Source organism: Chaetomium fimeti (genome assembly GCF_033439085.1).
Source record: "Chaetomium fimeti strain CBS 168.71 chromosome Unknown B0H64scaffold_2, whole genome shotgun sequence".
NCBI lineage: Eukaryota > Fungi > Ascomycota > Sordariomycetes > Sordariales > Chaetomiaceae > Chaetomium > Chaetomium fimeti.
The window spans coordinates 4240288-4261281 of NW_026944330.1; the positions used below are offsets into that span (position 1 = coordinate 4240288).

At 56.1% G+C, this 20994-nt stretch overlaps 7 protein-coding genes across 7 annotated transcripts; 4 read left to right on the plus strand and 3 right to left on the minus strand.

Moving 5' to 3' along the window:
* Positions 1-173: 173 nt before the first annotated feature.
* B0H64DRAFT_371846 (ribosomal protein S10 domain-containing protein) lies at positions 174-651 on the plus strand (the record flags this gene model as incomplete). The annotated part of the gene is made up of 3 exons (XM_062802189.1): positions 174-231; positions 294-424; positions 490-651. The coding sequence occupies 3 exons, from the start codon at positions 174-176 to the stop codon at positions 649-651; spliced, it is 351 nt and encodes a 116-aa protein (XP_062663025.1).
* A 409-nt stretch (positions 652-1060) lies between these two features.
* On the minus strand, positions 1061-2185 carry B0H64DRAFT_301892 (uncharacterized protein; the record flags this gene model as incomplete). Its single annotated transcript, XM_062800104.1, has 1 exon — positions 1061-2185. A coding segment is annotated over one exon (1125 nt), but the record flags the coding sequence as incomplete, so codon positions are not given.
* A 1004-nt stretch (positions 2186-3189) lies between these two features.
* On the minus strand, positions 3190-4385 carry B0H64DRAFT_316858 (pectin lyase fold/virulence factor; the record flags this gene model as incomplete). The annotated part of the gene is made up of 2 exons (XM_062800307.1): positions 3190-3600; positions 3672-4385. The coding sequence occupies 2 exons, from the start codon at positions 4383-4385 to the stop codon at positions 3190-3192; spliced, it is 1125 nt and encodes a 374-aa protein (XP_062663027.1).
* A 3093-nt stretch (positions 4386-7478) lies between these two features.
* Positions 7479-11162, plus strand: B0H64DRAFT_472628 (pyruvate formate lyase-domain-containing protein; the record flags this gene model as incomplete). The annotated part of the gene is made up of 1 exon (XM_062807946.1): positions 7479-11162. The coding sequence occupies one exon, from the start codon at positions 7479-7481 to the stop codon at positions 11160-11162; it is 3684 nt and encodes a 1227-aa protein (XP_062663028.1).
* A 339-nt stretch (positions 11163-11501) lies between these two features.
* On the plus strand, positions 11502-12482 carry B0H64DRAFT_430512 (glutathione S-transferase-like protein; the record flags this gene model as incomplete). The annotated part of the gene is made up of 2 exons (XM_062805933.1): positions 11502-12259; positions 12467-12482. The coding sequence occupies exons 1-2, from the start codon at positions 11652-11654 to the stop codon at positions 12480-12482; spliced, it is 624 nt and encodes a 207-aa protein (XP_062663029.1). The 5' UTR covers positions 11502-11651.
* A 49-nt stretch (positions 12483-12531) lies between these two features.
* B0H64DRAFT_101420 (dienelactone hydrolase family-domain-containing protein) lies at positions 12532-14183 on the minus strand. The gene is made up of 4 exons (XM_062797658.1): positions 13601-14183; positions 13419-13515; positions 12965-13308; positions 12532-12887 (listed from the first exon to the last, which is right to left on the minus strand). The coding sequence occupies exons 1-4, from the start codon at positions 13746-13748 to the stop codon at positions 12673-12675; spliced, it is 804 nt and encodes a 267-aa protein (XP_062663030.1). The 5' UTR covers positions 13749-14183; the 3' UTR covers positions 12532-12672.
* A 567-nt stretch (positions 14184-14750) lies between these two features.
* Positions 14751-18315, plus strand: B0H64DRAFT_317606 (kinase-like domain-containing protein; the record flags this gene model as incomplete). The annotated part of the gene is made up of 4 exons (XM_062800341.1): positions 14751-14936; positions 15066-15426; positions 15507-15910; positions 17788-18315. 4 exons carry the CDS (start codon positions 14751-14753, stop codon positions 18313-18315), a joined length of 1479 nt encoding a protein of 492 aa, XP_062663031.1.
* Positions 18316-20994: the final 2679 nt, after the last annotated feature.

Below are 20994 nucleotides of genomic sequence, written 5' to 3' on the forward strand. Positions count from 1 at the left end.
CGCTATCTACGTCCGATGGAACCGGCCTCTCGGTCGCAATGCGCACGCAGCCGGGAGGACCTTTGGGATGGGTGCAATGGAGCTGGAGCTAACCCATTCGCAGTGACCATCGCGTTCGAGTCGTGAAGGAACTCTCCGCAGTCAACCGTCAACCTCAAAACCAATCCGCCAAGATGTCTTACAACAAGCCCGAGAAGGAGTTCGGCGAGGCCCCCAAGGTCCACAAGATCCGTACGCCGCCTCCCATACTCACCTCCACGAACGAGAACGACCCGACTGACTGGAAACCACAGGCATCACCCTGACCTCCCGCAAGGTGCAGGCCCTCGAGAAGGTCTGCCAGGAGCTCATCGAGCGCGCCAAGACCAAGGACCTCCGCGCCAAGGGCCCCGTCCGTCTGCCCACCAAGACCCTCAAGATCATGGTGCGTAACGATCTCATTCAACTTGGGTATGGTAAAGGAGAGGAGCTGACAGACCATCCAAACAGACCCGCAAGACCCCCTGCGGTGAGGGTTCCAAGACCTGGGACCTGTACGAGATGCGCATCCACAAGCGCCTGATCGACCTGACTGCCCCCACCGACATTGTCAAGCAGATCATCATCAACATCGAGGCCGGTGTCGAGGTTGAGGTTACCATCGCTGCTTAAGCAGAGAGAGAAGGAGCCAAAAAAGATGGAGAATTCCGGGCATGGTAGTTTGACCGCTAGCATGAGGTGACAATATATTGCGCTGTCCCGGATCCACTGTTACGTGCAGCTTGCTTGGTGAATGTGGTAGTGAGAATGATGCTGTATGTCACACACTTGAGGACGAGGGGCAGAGATTATAGGAGGGAGTGAAGATTTATTCCGACAATTGCTCAAAAACTGGAACCTACCCTCAGGTTTAGTTCTTGGGATGTGTCGGGTGTGGATTTTCTGGAGACTCGGTGGCCTGTGGGAACTCGGTGCCCTCTGGGAACTCGTCGAGCTCTAGGAACTCGGTGGTTCCTGCTAGCCCCGCCTCCTCTGCAGTTGATACCGGGGGCGAGAGTTGCTTGGAATGCCACTCTGTCCTGGCGATATAGTCCTGGTGCGAGACGTAGGTGCCCTTGAGCCAGCGGCTGCCTTGACCGGCGGCAAACTGACGCCGCCCGTGGAGGATCTGGCGATTGTCAAAGATAACGCACTCGCCCTCCTTGAGTTTGACCTCGAGCATGTTGGCCTCGGACTCGGCGATGTCTTGGAATGCGCGAGCGGCTTTCTTCCACTCGGCCATCTTGTTGCTTGTCGGATCACCCGAGGCTACCGGGAAGGTCGTCTGGAACGGCGGCGCCCACCGCGTCTCCCGCGGCAGCTCGTTCGAGTCCGCCACGATGGTCGTCTGCCGCTTGAAGCAGTGGTTGTTGCCCTTGTTGTAGCCAAAGTACACCCCGATGGAGGTGAGGTCCTCGTACTGGCTAGGCTCGGCCACGCGGAGCTCGTCGGCGGCGCGCACGGCGTTGCTGAAGAGCGACTCGCCACCCTCGCACGTGTTGGAGAGGCAGTGCAGCAGCTGCAGCCCGGGCACGGGGTCGTGGTACATGAGATCCTGGTGCAGGCACAGGAACTTGTCCGTGTAGGCGACGTTCTCGGCCCGCGCCTTGTTCCGCACGTCCCACGTCCGCCCATAGAAGGTGTCCTGCACGGGACCGATCCGGTGGGCCACCTGCACGACCTCGTTCTCGTCCGTCGGCACGTCCGTCACGAAGATCAGGCCCGTTTGGCGCAGGTCCATCAGCGCGTCCATAAAGGGCCGGCCCTCGCCCATCCAGTCCCTGTAGCTCACGCGGCACCGGCCCTTGGCCAGGAGTTCCTCGTAGCTTGCGCGGTTCCAAAGAATCCTGCTGGGGTCGTTGCTGCCGATGCTTCCCCGCTGCCATTTCGAGTCCGCTTGCCAAGCCCGAACCTCTGCGGCAGGGTACTTGCTCCTGTGCCAGCCACCGCCGCTCGGGCCGTCCCCCATCCAGTCGATTTCGAGTGAGCCCTCATGGTAGACTTTTACGTCCCCGATTTCCGGGATGTCAGGTAAGTCGGTGGTCGAGAAATTCTTTTGGCCTGAGTCGGGGTCGACGCAGATATCGCAGGGGCAGGAGTCGCGCAACCAGAGAGAGGACAAGACGAGGAAATCATCCCCATCGTTCGGGTAGCGGAATGTGAGCTTGCCATCAACAAGGCCTTCTTCGGGTTGTACTTGCTTCTCGTCCTTCTTGTGGTGGTTCGGCGTCTTGTTTGCGTGGGCATCTGTATGGTTGAACCGAGATGGCGCATTCCCGGGTCGGGTATTCCACTGGTTGGCGGGGGACACTTGGACCCCGCGGTGCTGCCACAATCGAGTGGAAGCTGCTGCCGGCGGCATCACAGGGAAACATCGTGCGGCCAAAGTCCGCGCAGACCGCGCGATATGTAATGCTCTACCCATAACGGCCAGCTGCGATCGCGGAATGGCAATCTCGGAATGAAGGGAAAATTGGGCAGCAGGTCGTTATGGGAGCGCGATTTGCAGGCATTGCCAGCATCGGCTGGGCACATGCCATGAACCGCGGCAAAGCCATCTTGAAATTATTGCAGGGATCATTAATTCCCCGCATTGGGGCCAATCACGACGACATCGTCCCATTTCAACGGGACTTCCCACGTGGCTCCTTCCTTCATTCCTCGGCGCGACAAGAACACCGAATGCCGATCATCGCCCGCATCGAGATCGAGGAGGCACTCAGCAAGGTTGATCTACCAGCAACGCCGACACCCAGATGACAATCGGGAGCAAGATATCTTCGGGAATGGGGGGCCGCGGTACACCACAGCCCGCAACCTCAACAAATTAAATCTAAAGGTCGACGACGGCATGCATCTCGAACCATCACAGAAGGAGTGCGGACTTCATGCAGCTCGCCAACTGGATGCGCGTCCACTTCTACGCTTCAGACGCGGCCTACGGTGGTTAAGGATTGCGGGGGTGGAGAGTGAGCACCGAGAGAGCCCCTTGCGACGCACAGTTGAAGCACAGCGGGAACCTTGTACAGAGAAGCGGTATTAGGGATTGGACAGAAAAGCCGTATATACAAAGTTGAGTCCTCAAAAAAGCCGACAGCGGTCAGATGTCCCGAAGAATGCTCCCCTCCCAACTCCCACCACCCCTTCTCACACAGGCCTGTATAGATCACCTCAGATCTTGCCAAACCCAGCCGTGTTGACCACATCCTTGGCCGTATTATAATCCGTCGCCGGCGCAACGTTCTTGCCCGCAAAGTACGACAGGAACGAGGTATCCGACCCGGACAGCGCGCCCGAGCTCCCGAACCCGTTCGCCTCGCACGCGCGGCCGAGGTACTGGGAGCAGGCGGCGCTGCTGCTGCCGCTGGCGAAGAGCCGACCGGAGCCGCCGGCCTCGAGCGGCGTCTGCACGTTCTGGAACACGCTGCCCTCCACCAGCACCTTGGCGTCGGCGCTGAGCTCGAACGAGTGCCCCTGGCTGTCGTGCCAGTAGTTGTTGACCGCGTGCAGCAGCGTGTTGCCTGCGACCTTGGGCGAGCGGCCCGACATGTGGTAGATGTAGTTGTTTTGGAAGGTGATCATCTAGTGCGCGGGATCGTGTTAGTGTGGTTGGGGGGTGGGTGGTTGTTGCTGCGGGGGAGGGGGAAGCTTACGTCGTTGGAGCCCGTGAAGTACATGCCCCAGTAGTGGTAGCCGTTGCAGGTGGCGGACCACGAGGTCTGGCCGTCAAACTTGCAGTTGGAAACGGTCACACGCCCGCTGGCGTTGCTGCCCAGGACCAGGTGTTGGCGTCCGACGAGGGAGGTGGTGACGTGGTCGATCCAGATCAGGTCGGTGTTGTCCAGCGTGATGGCGTCGCCGCCCCAGACGTATTGCGGGTTGAGGTTGGTGATGTGGACGTTCTGGATGATGACGTTCTTGGTCCCGCTGACCATGCGGATCCCCTTGCCCTTGATGATGCCCTTGTTGCCGACACCGATGAGGGACTTGTTGGACTTGACGGTGATGCCGAGAACGCCGGCCTTGTCGTACTTGATGTTCACCTTGGGGGCACTGGCCTGCTCGGTGTCGCACCAGTTGTTCTTGTTTATGGCAGTCTGGCAGCCAGACCCGGTGCCCCAGGGAGCGCAGCCGCCCTCGGTGGCAGTGCCTTCGGTTCCGGTGAAATCGAAAGTCCGGTCAAGCATGATGACGCGGGCCTGGGAGTCGCCCAGGTATGAAACCAGCTCCGAAGTGCTCTTGGGGTACACGGGGCTAGCGTTGCCGCCTCCCGTGACGCCCTTAGCAAAGCCCTGGGCGGCACCGGTCACAGCGGCCGCAGTGTGTGCCCACGCCACAAGGGCGGAAAAAAGGGCGAAAGACCTCATTGCGCTGAGACTACCGGGGTAAGGAGTTAGCAAAAAAAAGAATGAGCATGAACTCCCGAGGTATGGGACGGGATACCTAAAAACAAGCGTCAACTAGACAGGTAGTTACACGTGAAATCCTCGACCACGATCCAACAACCACTCCTTCAAGCTTGACATCCTCGAATCTTATACACCTTCCCACGTGTTCCGTATCACCGATAGGCGGATAGTTCCGTCAACCGGCTCCGCCCGTCAGCCCTTCATCGTCGGCAGCTCCGCCATCACGGGTCGCCCAAACGGTAGACTGGGGTGCATCCTGCAACCTCCGGCACGTCCTCTTGGCTGCGAGCTGGAACACACGAGGCCAAACTCTCCGCTGGGTCGTGGGTTTGGGGAAACAGGTACGACAGGCCCAGCTGTGATTCGTGGACCGTCATGAGCGAGGTTTCCGAGTCGGGTTTCATCACTCCACGTGCGGGTCCACCGATGGGCTCAGGGGTTGATTAAGGACTGTTTGTGTGGGAACCTACGCGTCGGCTAGCGCGCCTATGTGCTCGTTTTCGGGGCAACTACCGGAATGGTTACGGAGGAAAACGCTCTGAAGAGATCTCAAACTCGCCGGTGCTCCATGCTCCGACCCTTCTCCGTAACCAGGATAAACGATGCTCCCGGCTCGAGCCTTGGGCTGTCATGGCGGATACTTCTCCGACCCATATTCAAGGATAAAAACGAAAAGAGACAACCGAAGCACGCTTTCCGTACCAAATTTATTTCGTTTGCTATTGAGGATTCGAAGTCGAGATGAACTCCAACGAAAGGTCTCGTGTTTCACCAACAGAGGACCCCTGCACGCGTCGGCGCACTTCCATTTTGGTCGTGATTGGGGCGCTTCTCGCCTCGGCTCTCCAACTCCCGCTCCCCAGAGCGTTGATGAGGAAGTTCTTGCGAGACAAATTGTCACTAGGGCGGCAAAATAACTTGTCAGCCATGTAAAACCAGCGTGGACTTTCGAAGGGGGGCAGTCTCGGGGAGATTTTAAGAAGAACCATTCACAGAATAAACTAGCAAAATACCTGAGTCAATATTGACTTACACAGTACTCAGTATGTAAACCTGCTCTGATACTACCTCATCGTCAGAGTTTACAAGCATGCCTGCACTTAGCCACCTACGTCTGGAAGATCTCCTCAATAGCAGCAAGGTAAGTGGTAATAAGGTATAATTTTCTGTCTCCGCGTGCAGGGCGCATTAGTTTTCTTCGTAACTTGGTTCCCTTTTAGATCCTGAACCACTCTGGGCCAGGGGGGAAGGGATTCAACCAATGGTCAGGTCCCCGTATAATCAAGAAAAGAAGGTAGATATACGCGTGAAGGTTTGGACCCGCGGCTGATGGGCTTGTGGAGGTCGTGCAATTTCTCACATGCTATCACATGCTCTCACAGTAGTTTACATCAGGCAGTTTCACTTGAGAGAGGCTCTTGCCGGACTCCTTGATGTAGTTTGGAAGCCGGTTAGTATCGTAACCAGTCAACTTTGCTTTTTGTGATAGAAAGATTGGACAATTACATCCATGGTTGTGAAGGGCTCGGGCGTCGTGATAATTTCACCAGTCTCTTAGGTAATGCAACTTTCCCTCGCTGCCCGCGTTGGATACAGGACCACATCTCCTTCATGCGACTTGGCCGACTGAGGGTGTCCCCGAGGACGCATCACTAGGTACACACGCGTTTTCCAGACGTATGGAGAGACCTTCGTCATATTCGCCGGCTGTCCTGACCAATTCTAGACTACCTAGGTACCTTACTCAATGAGTCTGTCCCGGTAAAAAAGGAGGATCTTTGCATCTGGCTCGACATTCTCGGACCTGTCATTGTCAATAAAACGCAGGGGGTCGAAGGAGATACCTGAACGCTGGCCTTGGTCCCATCCTTCTTGTCACTCAGTGACACGAAGGTGACGCTGTGTGACAACCCACCGTTGCCCAACCAGCGGCCCAAGGGGTGGGTCTGGGTTTCATAACGCGGAAGGCCTTTCGTGTAGAGCTGGAGCTGGCGACGACATTTGATAGTCTCGAACAACAGCATTACGTCTGGCTGCGACGTACCCCGCACGACTATCAGTGACTGGCAGCCAATGGATAGAGACGGATTCAATGTCCATGGTCTCCGTTGGTGGACGTGGTCCCGAGCTACTGTCGCTTCGACCCGACCCGGAGAGATGCAGGATGCATAGCACTATCTTGAGACTCACTACTGCGTTGGCCACATTGATCGGCTGAGGGGGCTCTGAGACATCCATGCCGACTCCCGCCCCTGAGTTTGCCGTGCGGCATCTTTGTGCGTCTTCTCGTGTGACTCGGGAGAGCATCATCGGTGACGAAGGAGAACTTGCGTTTTAATCCTCTAGTAGAGTCTTGTAGAAGCGTGCAGGACGCCAGTTCAATGTACCTGCTCGCTGGAGACCCGGGAACCTCGACGCTGGTGTAGGTACGGAGTATTACACTCGGGGCTGGTTGGGGCCATAGTACTGGTGCTTAGGAGTCCAGTGAGGAATCGTCAGCAGTCGTTTTCGAAACCGTTGATTAGCCAGAACCTAGACAACTGTCAATATATCACATCGGGCGTCAGCTAGCCACCGGGATGTACTCGTACGGATCAGGAAAGTGGCAGTCGAATAACCAGCTGAAGTGCAGGCCCTGATCGGCGTATGCATATGCAGGGCACCCGCATGTTACTTCAGCTCTTCTCAAGGGGCGGCCTTCCAAGTGCCGCCTGGAGCGAATAGAACCTCGCGCATTACGGAAGTTTGGATGGCTACGTGCCTAGCAAGGTGCTCATTCCCCACTTACACAGCGTCATGGTCGGCTATCGCGCGTCGATGGAAAGAAGACAGACCGGAGAAGACGACTGAGGGTCGGGTTGCTCTGGTGCGGAGAGGACTGAGGGTCGAGTTGCTCTGGTGTGGAGAGAACGAGGCATAAATAACGAGACAACCATGGCTTTCTCCTCTCCTCGACCTTGAGCACCCAACATTCCGGACTAGTAGTTTGCCCTAGTTGGTCAGGTACCCTAGGTCGTCAAACATCAGCATTCCTTCTTATCAAAACCAGTCATGGCGGCAACCACCAAAAGACTCGACGATTCCCTGTTGTCTGCCCAACGCGGCTTGCTTATGCGAGCCGTGTTCGGGCAGGCCCTGACCCTCTTCCTCAAGGACGAGAACAAGGGGAAAGACACCCGCGACAAGATCGTCGGTATTATCAGTACACTGAGCGACCACATCCTCGAGAAGCACCCCGACAGCGGCCTCGTTGCCGCTTTCTCCGCCAAGCTATGGGGCGAATGGGAAGGCCGGTCCATCCCCATCAGCACGAAGAACATCGATCGTTTCAAGAAGTTCACCCTTGATCAGGGTGACGTCCTCATCTTCGTCAAGGCTCCTAACCACGAGACGGCGAAGGAAATCGTCAGTACCGTGTATGATCAGCTTCATGCCTTGTCGAAAAACATTGAGCAAGTCAAGATGGGCAAACGCAAAGACACCAGGATCATGGGTGGACGCTATGTGGACGGTATCACCAACCCCAACGACCCCATCAGCCTGGCCGAGGACATTTTGATCGCCGAGAAAGAGCGTGGCGGAGTTACCGGGTCCTGCTTCGGATTCACGCAGAAGTTCGAGTTTGACTGGCCGGGCATCGCCACCCAGGCCGCCGACACGCAGGATGAGATGATCGGACGCAACCCGGACGGTGCCGCCCTGCCGCAGCATGCCGTCCACTCGCACGTGCACCGCGCGGCGATCCGGAACAAAAACAACGACCAGCTCAAACTCCTCCGTCAGGCGTTACCGTACGGCTCGGATGACAACCACGCCGGCCGGGAGAAGGGCATCATGTTTGTCGCCTTTTGCAACGACCAGCAGCGTTTCGAAGACATCCTCCAGAACCTGATCGGCGATTACCCCGAGAGGCCGGTCGACAAACTCATGACGGTGGTGCACGGAGTCTCCGGGAGCTACTGGTACGTGCCCTCCGCCGCCGAGTTGAAGGTGGCCAACGTGACAGGACCCGAGGATGTCTACGAGGACCCCCATTGGGATGTGACCAGCCCAAACGACTATCTCTTCTACAACTCGCAAGACTACCTCCACAGGATGTCCGAGGGTCGGTACAAAGAAAAAGACCCCCCTAGCCGACGTCTGCTCAGCTTGATGGCCAGGACCTTTTCGCATTGGCGTGACTCCTGGATGAAGAAACAGGTCTTTCCGCGACTGCCACACCTGAGAACGCTTGTCGACCCTGGCGACGCGGACAAGCTGGTGGAGGTTCCGGTCCCTGTGCGGAAAGGGATGGCGAACAAAGAAACCTTGGCCCGATTGCTCTCGGATCCAAAGAACGAAGAGGCCCGCGAAAATGGCCTGCTCCGGATCGAGGCCAAGGAACTCATCGTCGGCGTCATCCCGGATTTCACCCTCGGTCGCGGTAAGGAAGTGGTGCCCTATCTTTCCGAGGACGAGACCATGGCTGCCTGGCTGAAGGGTCAGCTCAACGAGTGGTCAGCCATGGGCCACATCGTGCCAGGCTACGAGCTCCTCGTCAAGGATGGACTGAAGAAGATGATCACGGACCTGGACAGCAAGAAAAAGAGCCTCCAGAACCCGAACGATGCCACAGGAAGCTTCTATGAGTCTTGCATCCTTTCTCTTAAGGGTGTTCAGGGCTATTTGCAGAACTGGGCCACGATTGCCGAGCAGGCAGCTGAAGACGCAGAAAAGGCGTTGGCTCCAGATGATGCGGCCAACATGAGACGTGTGGCAGCCAGGCTGAATCGCCTGGTCGACACCCCCCCCGAGAGCTTCCAAGACGCCGTCCAACTCATCTACTCGTTCCACTGCTGTCTGCACCTCGTGGGAGAACTGACACCGTTTGGACGTCTCGATCAGATCCTGTACCCCTTCTTTGCACGGGACAAGGGCAAGGAGCATGAAGACCCACAGGAGGTCATCGACTGTCTCTGGGTCAAGATTGGGGAAAACGCCTTCGTCAACCGCGCCTTCATCTACGACTACGTGACGTACGGCACCACAGCGGTCTGCGGCATGGGTGGCAACTTTCCGCAGGGCGGCGGCATCAACCAGTGGGTGCAGCAGATCACGGTCGGCGGCTACAAGGCAACGGACAGCGTCGATCCCGAGTGCGGCGCGAACGAGGTGACAATGCTCTGCCTCAAGGCAGCCCGGCGCATCCCAGTCAACGCGCCGACCCTCTCGCTGCGTGTGCACAAGGACATTCCCGCTAAGTACCTCGACGAGGCAGCCAAGGGGATCCTGTCAGGCGGCGCGCAGCCGATCCTGTACAACGACGACAAGCTGTGCCCTGCACTAAAGGACTCGGCCACGGCCGGCGTGGTCGACCTGAAGTGGTCGCGTGACTACGCCGCCGATGGCTGCTACGAGCCCATGCTGGCGGGCGCGTCCGAGTTCACTTTCAACAACGTGGCGCCGATGCTAGCGCTGGAGCAGACCCTCAACGAGGGCGCCACCTACGGCGCGGCCGGTCCGGAGCAGCTCCGCGGACTGAAGCAGACGTTCCGGTCCAAGCCGGCCAAGGAGTTCACGAGCTTCGAGGACCTCAAGCAGACGTTCGTGAAGCAGCTCGAGTGGCTCGTCGTGCAGTGCTACAACATCATGCTCGAAGGTTACGGAAACCTCGCCAACATCTGCCCCTCGCCGTTGCTCTCGGTCTTGATCCAGGGCTGCGTCGAGAAGGGCCGCGATCTGACCAACGGCGGGTCCAAGTTCCACATCATGGCGCCGCTGTGCGTGGGCATCTCCAACACGATCGACTCGTTGTACGCCATCAAGAAGCTGGTCTTCGACGAGGACACTGCCCGTGTCACCCTCCAGGAGCTGGTCAAGTGTCTCATCTGTGACTGGGGCCACAACATGATTGAGCCGTTCGAGAACCAGCTCTCAGGGACGGCCGACGCGTCAGAGCGCGGGCTGCGCTACTCGGAGCTCCGTGACGCCGCCATGGCACTGCCCAAGTGGGGAAGTGGTGACAAGGAGGTCGATGACCTTGGTGACTGGCTGGTCAAAACCTGCGTCAAGCTCTGCGTCGACGCAATCCGCGAGCCCAACGCCACCATCAAGGGGAAACTCGATACCATCAAAGGGACTTATGGCAAAGACTTTGAGTTCGTCATCTGCCCCGGCATCGGTACCTTCGAAGGCTACGTAGGCGACGGAATCCCCTGCGGTGCCTCGGCCGACGGCCGGCGCAGCGGTATGCCCATCGCCTCGGACCTGTCCCCGGTCCCGGCGGCGCAGGATCTCCCGGCGAGCCCGGTGTTCCGCAACATCTACCAGGCCATGAAGGCGACCAAGTACAAGAGCATCGAGCACGGGCTGTCCAACGCGTCGCCTGTCGACATGAACATCTCCGAGGCGTTCCCGCTAGGCGAGCTACAAGAGTTCATCAAGGAGTACGCCGCCGGCAGGGTGGGCAGCAACCTGATCACGCTCACGTGCGCCGACCTCGACACGTACCAGAAGTCGGTCAAGGACCCGGAGAAGTACAACCTGGTGCGCGTCCGCATGGGCGGCTGGACCGAGTTCTATGCCACCATGTTCCCGGCGCACCAGGACCAGCAGCAGCGCAGGCAGTACTTCACTCCTGATTCTGACAAGAGGGGGGGTCCGTCGGGGAAGGCCACCCAGAAGGATGAGGACGCTCGCCAAGACGCAGCGCCGAAGCCGATGGTCATGTTGAACCAGCAGGAGGTGAAGAGCTGAGTGGGCTGTGGCAGCGTGTTGTTTTGGCAGGAACTTACCCTGTCGTTCAGCGGATTCTTCTTTACCCGGTAGTTTGTGCGAGTAGGAGCTACTCGGAGAAACCATAACCATGGACCAACCCTCGCTTCCATCTCTCGTGCTCAACATATTGCAGTATAAAACATTTCGATTGGGGCACGCTTGTCTGTCCTGTCTGTCCCACAAGATATGCGGTGAACATGAATCAGAATGAATCAGAATGAATCATAGTGGGTACTACCCAAGCTGCGGCTGTCTCGAGTCGGGCAGAAACTAGTTGCCACCCGTTGCTTTTCACTTTCTTGGGTTACATCGGGCTCTCTTTATACTTGTAACAGGAACCCACGTCCTGTCTGTTGTTCAACTGACTCAATCACAACATTCACAAACAAACGCACGCAATCCATCAGCCCACCACTCATTTAGAGTATTACAACCTAAAACGGCCGGCCGTTGATACCCCCCTCCACCATGACTTCCCCCAAGCCCATAACCTTCTACGACATCGGCTCCGGCCCCTCCAGCAAGCCCTTCGCCCCCAACCCCTGGAAAGCCCGCTACGCACTGAACTTCTCCCGCGCCCCCTTCACCACCGTCTTCGTGCCCCTCCCGGACGTGGCCAAAACCCGCGCGTCGCTCAACCTCCCCCCCGTGCGCAAGCACCTCGACGGCAGCGACTTCCCCACGCTGCCCATCATCCACGACCACTCCACGTCCACCCTCGTCGGCGACTCCTTCGACATCGCCCTGCACCTGCACGCCCACCACCCCTCCACCCCCCCTCTCTTCCCGCCCAACACCGTCGCCCTCCACCGCGCCTTCAACGCCCACGCCGACGCGCTCTTTACGGAGCACGGCGTGCCGCTGGCCGGGTACTGGCTGCCCTTCGACCCGGCGACGGCGGAGGCCTCGCGGAGGGAGATGATGGCGCGGTTTGGGCTCAAGTCGTGGGAGGACTTGAAGCTTGAGGGGGAGGCGAGGGCGGCGAAGATGAAGGGGTTTGAGGAGGCGTTGGGGGGGTTGGCGGCGTGGTTTGTGAAGCGGGACGAGGGGCCTTTCCTGGAGGGGGCGACGCCGATGTATGCGGATTTGGTGGTCGGGGGGTGGTGGATGTGGTTGAGGTTGCTGTTGCCCGCGGGGGAGTGGGAGGTGATGAGGGGGTGGCATGGGGGGGTTTGGGGAAGGTTGGCGGATGCGTTGGAGGTTTGGGAGGGGGGGAGTGAGGTTGAGAGGGTGACTTTAAAGGGTTAATGTGTCGTGCAGCTGGTTGTTGTTGTTGGTTCAAGACTCGGAGGGAGGTAATGCGGGTGGGTAACAGTCTTATGGCGGACAAGGACCCGGGGTTTGCGTTCAGAATAAAAAAAACGTTTCATATTCTCCGTATCAAAATGGGGCGGCCAATGTGAAGTAAAATAGTCAAATCGCTATCCAAGAAGTGAAAACGGTCTACTCTACCCAGGTCTAACCCAGGTCTAGCCCGAGAACTCCGTCCTTACAAAGCACCACCGGCCCAAACATTAAACCACCTGACGGCCTGGTAGAAAGCACCCTCCTTGCCGAACTTCTCCTGAGGGTCGGAAACGTTACCGCGCACGCCAAACCCGTGCGAAGTACCGCCATACAGGCTGAACTGGTACGGCTGGGCGGCGTCAACCAACAGAGCCTCCATCTGAGGACGCCTCTCGGGCGGCATCATAACGTCCGTTTCTAGACGCAGGGTATGTTAGTTATGAGGGAAACAAACAACAAGCAAATCAAAGGGTGCAAATGAAGAAAAGTCTTACCAGCGGCGGCAACGCTGATGGGACCTGTGATAGCCAAGATCTCAGGATCCTCCAGCAGACTGGGGTGAGCAGCAAAGCCCACGTCGACGCCAGTGCCGGCGAGCACGCGGAAGGTGTACCGACCGCCGTAGCAGTAGCCGGTGGCCGCGATCTTCTCCACGCCCGTGGTCTGGAGGTAAGCCACCGCCGTGGCGAGGATGGGGTCCGTCGCGTTGGGCCCGTGACGAAGAGTGAACTCGGTCGCGTTGAAGCCGGGCGTGTCGAAATCCAAGGGCGCCGGTTTGCCGTCGAACATGTCCGGCGCGACGACCAAGAATCCCGCTCGGGCGAACGAGTCCGCTAGGCTGTGATGCTGGTGCTCAGTCACTCCGTTCTGCTGGGATGATACAGTACCACTACGAGCAGGCTTGACGGTGGAAAACACAGCGTCTGTCCGTCCACCTAGACAACTTACAGCTTGTTCTCCGCCAACTGGATGCCAAAGACATCTGTCAGATACAAGACGCCCACTTTGGGGTCCTTACACTCGGGCTTGGAGATGTAGAGATTCACTGTGGAAGACAGCAGCCCATGTTAGTGCACTGCCTTGGCTCTTCCCTTCTCGGCAAGGTTGGACGAAGCACGGTGTTCTCTGACCTCCATTGTACATCTTCTCGGTCCCCACCGGTTCGCCCGTGTGGGCGATGATTTGAGGGTCATCCCCGTACGAGCAGCTCTTGGCACACACAACCGACGCAACCGAGCCTGCGCCCCAGAGGAGCAGTGTGGCCAGGGATGTTCGCATCCTATTTGTTGGATGGAGAAATACTCGGAGAGAGTGCGAATAAGATCAACGAAAGGGCCGGAGTCTTTTGCCTTCGACCCGGGGATGGAATCACGATCTCGAAAAGCAAAACAAACAAGTTGAAGCCAGCCTTCTCTCCCCCGTCCATTGCCGTGGGGGACACCCGAGAATTAAACCCCGACCCCCTGTTGGCTGTTGGTTGACGCTTCCCTTGTTCTTCCCTTGCTGTTCCCTTGTTCATGGAACGAGCGCAGGCCTCGTCGATAGCGGCGTTGCAATAGCAGCAATATTCTGTCCCGCGAAGAGCAGAACGTGCTGACGGATGCAACGGCCTGCACTCCGCGGAGCGGGGTTTGAGGAGGACGAACCCGGTGTTGGTGCGTTGTCGTAGAAGCGGGCCAATGGTGATGATCATCCACCCTCCACTTCCCGCCCCCTGTGCTCGTCCCCCCTGTCCCCGTGTCGAACTTTGAAGGTTCGGCCTCGGCAAGTGAGAGAACTTTCAAAACAGCAGCTGGGGGTTGATGAGGATGGCAGTGTTACCTTCGAGGAGACGGGGGAAAGCTTGTCCTGAACCAGGTTACCATGCAAGCGAGAAGGCAGGGTGGCTCTGAAGAGACAGTTGGTGATGCAAAAGCTTCCAGCTGGACCACGCTGCACTCCTTGTTACCGGGTAAGCACCCGGTGTGGGGAGAATGGTTGCTCGGCCCTGCGGCTCGCCACTTCAGCCGCATCCGAGCGAGATTGCACCCCCCTTCCAGCACACACACAGGGCGAGACAGTCTTGACCGGTCCGCCACGGTGCATGATGGTTGACACCTTGTTCTTTGTCTATGAATACATGTCTCGCCATGTAAACCTCCACCGAGATCGAGTTTCTCCATGATCAGATTCCCCACTGCGGTCCCCCGGGTCGATCACCACGCCCTGGTTACGCGTTTTGTCAAGAACCACACGGTCGGAATTCAGGTGGCCGGCCGCTGAGGTCTCAAGGTGGTGACCATGGCATCTCAGGGACCTCCGCCAACCCAAGGCGACCCCGCCGGCGTCAGATTCGAAGCGTACCCGCTCGCGCCCGTTGGCACCTTTCTGGGCATCGCATGCATCACGACGGGGCTCCGCATTTACTGGCGGATTCGGCCAACCTGGCGTATTGGCGCCGATGACTACACGCTTGTCTTCGCCCTAGTAAGGACCCACCCCTTCCCGAAGCTAAGCCTTGTTACGCTTGCGGGTTCCGTCTTGGGTTCAAGGACAAGCCCGACCGAGGACGTCTCGTGGTGGAATCGATAGATTGTGACTAACACGCCTTGGCAGGTCCTGACTATTGTCTGGTATGGCATTGACGTGGCAATGTACCACTACGGCCGGGGCATCGAGGGCTTTATGCCGGATCCTTGGACCATGGGCCCATTAATCGTCGCGGACGGAGTGCTTTGGGTATGGGGGCTCAACGTGATCCGCATCTCGGCCGCCTTGCTGCTGCTCCGGCTCAAGGACTCGCTGCCGTGGAAGCTGGCGCTCTGGACTGTCATCACGGTTCAGGCGTGTATGCTCGTCGTTGGCACCACCATGCACCTCGTCATGTGCCAACCCATCTCGGCTCGGTGGGCGCCGACGCCAACGGCAAAATGTATTCCTGTGCCGAACTTTATGATATACGGCTACGTTTATAGCGGTATGCATATTTGCCATTTCTCCTGACTCGACTTCGTCTTCTCTACAGTGAGCTTTCGTTGCTGACTTTCCCGGGACCAGGCCTCACCATCGCATCTGACTTCACCATCTCCATCCTACCCATCACTTTTATCCGCACCCTCCGCCGGCCGTTCTACGAAAAGTTCCTCATCGGCTGCCTCATGACCGCCGGAATGGGTGCCACCGGCATCGCCATCGCGCGTTTGCTCCTCATCATGGGCTACCTCGGCAAGGGAGGGGCCAGGATCAACGCGCTGCAGGATTTCCTCTGGGGCATGGAACTGACCATCGGCGTGCTGGCGACCTCTCTGCCGACGCTCAAGGCACCGGTGCACGGCCTGCTGCAGTCGTGGGGTGTGCTGCGGTCCACCTCCTCCAGCAGTGACATGTCGCCCGACAGCTTCCTCGACGACCTCACCAACGGACCGCACGTTGAGAACCAGATGAGGCAGTGGGACTCGCTCGTGCGCGGCCTGCCTCCCCAAACGCCGGATGAGGAGGGATCGGGGAGCTCGTTGGAGAAAAATGCCCCTGTTCAAAGAGGGGACCTCGGCTCAGCAGGGCGCTGACGTTGGGGACCGGGAGGGAGGTGTATTCAATGAATTATGACTAGTTAATAATTGCATATAATAATAAATACAGCGTTTTTGTTTGTCTCCGTCTACACCGCCTAGCACGTACTATTCAACTTGCGATTGTTACGCGCCTTTGGCCCTGTCATAAGAGGCCGGTGAGAGATAGGTTTCGGTAGGGGGCTGAGTGCCCAAGTTTGCGGACCGTAACGCCCGCCTCGACCATGCCAACTAAGATGCCGGTTTTATGATGCTTACAGAGAGAGCGCGAAGTATACGAAAGATTCAAGCACTGCGGCGGCCACCAAAGAATCCTCGTACGCCACTACATCTTCGAGTCCGGCATTCACTTGGAGTACGCCCTGGATCATAACTTGCGGTTAGACCTTGGGGAGAGGGACGACAATGTACACGACGGCTTCACAGGGCTACTCGGGCTGTTCACGCTCCCTGAGGCGTCCATAACGCGGACGTCATCCATGGAGAGACTTGCCTACACACCTTCCTGGATGCGAACCACCGACTTTGTTAGGTCGTCGAGGAATTCCCCCGCCCAACACACGCCCTCGCTGGTCGTCACCGAAAACCATGAAGTTATAGGGCCTCTATTGTCTAGCTTAGCTGGCCTGGTCGCCTTGAGTATCGTACTGTAGCATGCCTATCCTCTATCCTGGAAACAGTTGATCCAATTTGATCGGCATACCATCACACCCCAATCGGCCATTAGTCTATGTCGATCGCCTCAGCCTTCGGTTCTCTTCCCGTCGCCAGTGCTGGGTCCATAGTTGAGAAAGCTATATTGCTCGAGCTCTTGCAGATGTTGTCGATACCAACACGATGTGCCGTGTGTCGGCCTCCGGTGACGTGGCCCGGGTTGAAGGGGGGCCAAGTGGCCATGGGCGGACGGCTTCGTGGACGCGAGCTGGTCTCGTCTGCTTGACCGTGGACCGTGGTAGGTCGGAGCTTGTGTGCTGACATTAACCGGCCTGTATTGGATGATCTGTGTCCTGCTTCTAAGCTAACCGGTTTAGTTTACACTACAAAGGAATTGGGAGACGTGACGAGATCCGTAGTATGCACCGAACACCTCGAACACCACTTCCCTGAGGCAGTATCTGTTGGGGCAGCCGGGGCCGTGATGGGGACCTGCTGGCGGGGCGGATATACCGATACTCCGGCAGGTTTGGGGGATATGGACGTTACTCGGACCATATGAAATGGATTGGTGTTGGTTGTCACCTTGGCTGTGCATCGCACCGTCCGGGACGTCGGCCACCTTAAGGACGGCGTACCGTGATACCTTCCAACCAACCAGGCATTCATTCAACCAACAACAGAATTTCGGGCTTTACGTGATGACCGTGTGCCCCGGTCACGCTGGGTGGTGTAATTGGCCGAGGCAGATCCCAGCACCTCGTGCCCCATCTCCCGTCTTGACGCGTCAATGTGTGCGCCCGACATTGTCTCAACTCTCAAGTTGACGGGAACTTGGCACATGCGACAAGCTCAACGACTTCTAGAAAATGACGGAAGAATATGCGGACGACGATATTCAATATCCCTCAGGATTCGGGTTGAGCGACGTCGTGAGCTGGGGAACTACTGGTCTGGTCGTTCTTGACGAGTCCTCTAACACCATTATCAAAGTCCCTTTCGACCATGCCAACGAAGAATGCCTTTTGCGGATGGGGAGAGAACGCGAATCATACGAGAGATTCAAGCAACGCGGCGGCCATTCAGGGCTCCTCGTATACCACGGCATCTTCGAGTCTGGCATTCGTTTAGAGTACGCCCCGAACCACAACTTGCGGTTGCGTCTCGGGGAAAATGCAGTCAGTTTTGAGCAACGTCTGCGCTGGGCTATCCAGGTCGCCGAAACAATCAAATTCATCCATGACGCTGGCGTCATCCACGGAGACCTGACCTGCGCAAACATATTTTTGGATGCCAACCTCAACGCAAGAGTAGCCGACTTTGCCGGGTCATCGATAGATGGCTCGCCATTGCTAATTGTCGTTACCGAGAGCCACGAATTTCCAGGGCCGTTATTGTCGACCCGAGCCGACCTATTCGCACTCGGCAGCGTGCTTTATGAGATCACAACGGGCCAACCCCCTTACCAAGGGTTGAAGGACACCGAGATCCGCGCTCGGTACCTCGAGCACGATTTTCCCGATACAACGTCGCTTAGAGCAATTGGTTCCGTTATTGAGAAATGCTGGCACGGCAAATACCCGGAGGCCCGGGCAGTTATTGAGGCTCTAAAAGGAACACCTCCGAATTCCATCCAAAGCTAGGTACCAGGTACCTACTTGCGAAACAAAAGTGCAGGTTGCGGGGAGAAAGCTGAGGAAGGGGCAGCCCCCGCTTGCTGCTCGTGTTGGTTATTGGTTCTGCATTACAACACGTGCTGTGGGGGAGTGCGGGCGGCGTTGGTGCCTGCCCGTCTTGTTTCATCCCCAGCTTCTGACCGAAGCTGATTCGCAGGTAACGAGTCGCAGTTCCTCGATTCTTTGGCCGAGTTGGGGGTTGGATGTTCGCGGAAAACATAAAGCATGCCGAATTCTCTCATGGTTGGCCGCGAATGTGAATGCGGCGATTTCCATTGGGAGGCTTTTGGGTGGGAAGGTGAACAAGAACTAGGTGCTGCCTCATATAGGTAGGTACGTTTGGGCAAACCAGCTGGTCAGTCAACCCGTGGTGGTTGGAAAACTGGAATGTGAGTAGTAGCTTAGCCAGTATCATGAGACATGTGTAGGTTTCGGAGGCTAAGGTACCTATGTATCTACCTTAATTCAGGAGTGAGCCGCCGGTCAACGCTTGTTTCCCGGTGCTCTTAGGCAATGACATCATTTGGCCCCCTTTTACCCCTCGCAACATACCACTTATACTTGGGGGTTGCGTAGGTCTGGGATTTTTACCCATTTACCCCCTACTCCGTAGGGGGGGCGAAAACTGTGGGACACGACAAAAAACCTGGGATACTCGGCCACCCATTTTTGCAGGAGATCTGTACGTGGGCGCCACTTACAACCTCAATACACAACGACACAATGATATTAAAGCTATTCGCAGTAGTGTAAATTGACCAGAATTGATAGGAGGATCAATCTTTATAGTAGTTAAATTAGTTCTAATTAACTAGCGCACGGCCCTAAGTAAGAAAGCCCTCCTACAGCCCCCCCCCCCCCTAAACCCCTATCAATAGCTATCTCTATATAAAAATAAAACTATAGATACTGCTTTTTATTACATTTTTAAACGATTTAACTGAATCTACGTTTTATCGTTTATTCAAGCGATTTAGCCGCTTATTAGCTCTATTCAAACACCCTACATACCTATATACCCTCGAAGGTTATATTACAGTTAAAGGTGTTCTATATAATACGTTAATACATAGTTAACTTCGATACCTCTGTTGTAGTAGGTATAGGCACGGTTAAGGCGGCCAGTCTTTAAATAGAGGGACTAAAGGTATCACTATCTTCTATATTAGGGGTATTACTATCCCCAATACTAAGGGTATTACTATCTCCTAAACTAAAGGTATTATCGTCTCCTAGACTAAAGGTATCGTTATCCCTTATCTCTATATTATTGTTCCCGCCTAGGAAGATCTCAACTTCTTTATCTAAATCTACCGGACTAAGCTCGATAAGTAGGTACTATATTATCCTATTATTAAAGTTAAAAATCGGGGGTAAATTAAATAGTATAAGATCAATCTCCTACCTATCTTTATAAGGGTTTGATTTAGCTAGTATAGCTAAAACGTAATTATCGTTAAATAGGATAAAGTCTTCCTAGTTATATTTATACTATTTAAGCTAATCTAGCTAGAAGAGCTTACCCTTTCCGTTGATTGGATCTATATGCTATATTACCTTTAACTCTTTAATAGTTTTACTCTTAGATTTAACAGCCTAGCGTTATTAAACTTAGTTAGCCTCCTATTCTCTAATAGCCCTCTATATAGCTAGTTTAGTTAGTTCTACCTTTAAAAGACTTAGCGAATCGCTATCTATAGGTATCTTATATACTCGGTGTTATATCTTCTTTAAAAGGTTCTCTTTATATACCCGGTTAGCCTACTTAGCTTCTTATATATAGTCAAACAAAAGAATAGCTTTATAGGTAGTACTAGAGATAAACTGAAAGTATATATAGGTAGGTGTCATGATCACTGTGCCAGACGCACGGAAGCGGGGCGCGGGACGCCCCGAGCCAATCGTCAAGGATGGGAGCGTCAGCCAATAAGAAGCGGATCGTGTGGGAGAATTCACGATCCATGGGATCGTGGAATAGATAAGACGATCCAGGATGGATCGTCTTGAGGATAAGACGATCCAGGAGGCATAGGTACGAAGGTACCTACGGACCTAGATAGTATATAGTCACTCGTTCTGGAGAGCTCTGGGAGTTCTCCAGTTAGCAATCACAACTACAGTTCGCTACAAGCTCGAGAGCCTACTGTTGAGACAAGTCTTTGTTGTGCACCCTTTGGCTGCACCGAACCTAAGCACCCTTGAGAGAATACCTTCGACCGATACTGAACCCTAACAGGACGGGTCCAGAGACAGGTTCGTCACACGTTGCTAACTCCCTTTGATCTGTTACAGTTCAGGCTCGAAGGTAAAACGACATGGCAACTCAACCGACGCCGGGCCAGATCACGGCCGCGCTTCAGAGAGTCACCGAACGACTCGATGAAACTGAAGAAGAGCTTGCGAAGACCAAGGCCAGCAACGCGGCATTGGCAGCCCGACTTGCGGCGACCGAGGTCCACACCAAGGACCCGGCCAAGACGAAGGTCAAATTGGAGCAACCCGAGAAATACGGGGGCGACCAGGAAGCCTTGCCAGGTTGGATCACGGAGATGCGGAACTATCTCGACCACAACTCGCACCAGTTCGCCACTGAGGAATCCAAGACCAGATACGCCGCCACCCGACTCAAGGACAAGGCCCTCAAGT

What these genes read in the sequence shown, in the direction of transcription:
- B0H64DRAFT_101420 (XM_062797658.1), bottom strand. Translation starts at nt 13,748, where the DNA reads ATGCGAACATCCCTGGCCACACTGCTCCTCTGGGGCGCAGGCTCGGTT. An exon ending in CAGTTGGCGGAGAACAAGCT is followed by an intron (nt 13,309 to 13,418) that starts GTAAGTTGTCTA and finishes CCAGCATCACAG; the next exon opens with CCTAGCGGACTCGTTCGCCC. An exon ending in CATCAGCGTTGCCGCCGCTG is followed by an intron (nt 12,888 to 12,964) that starts GTAAGACTTTTC and finishes CCCTGCGTCTAG; the next exon opens with AAACGGACGTTATGATGCCG.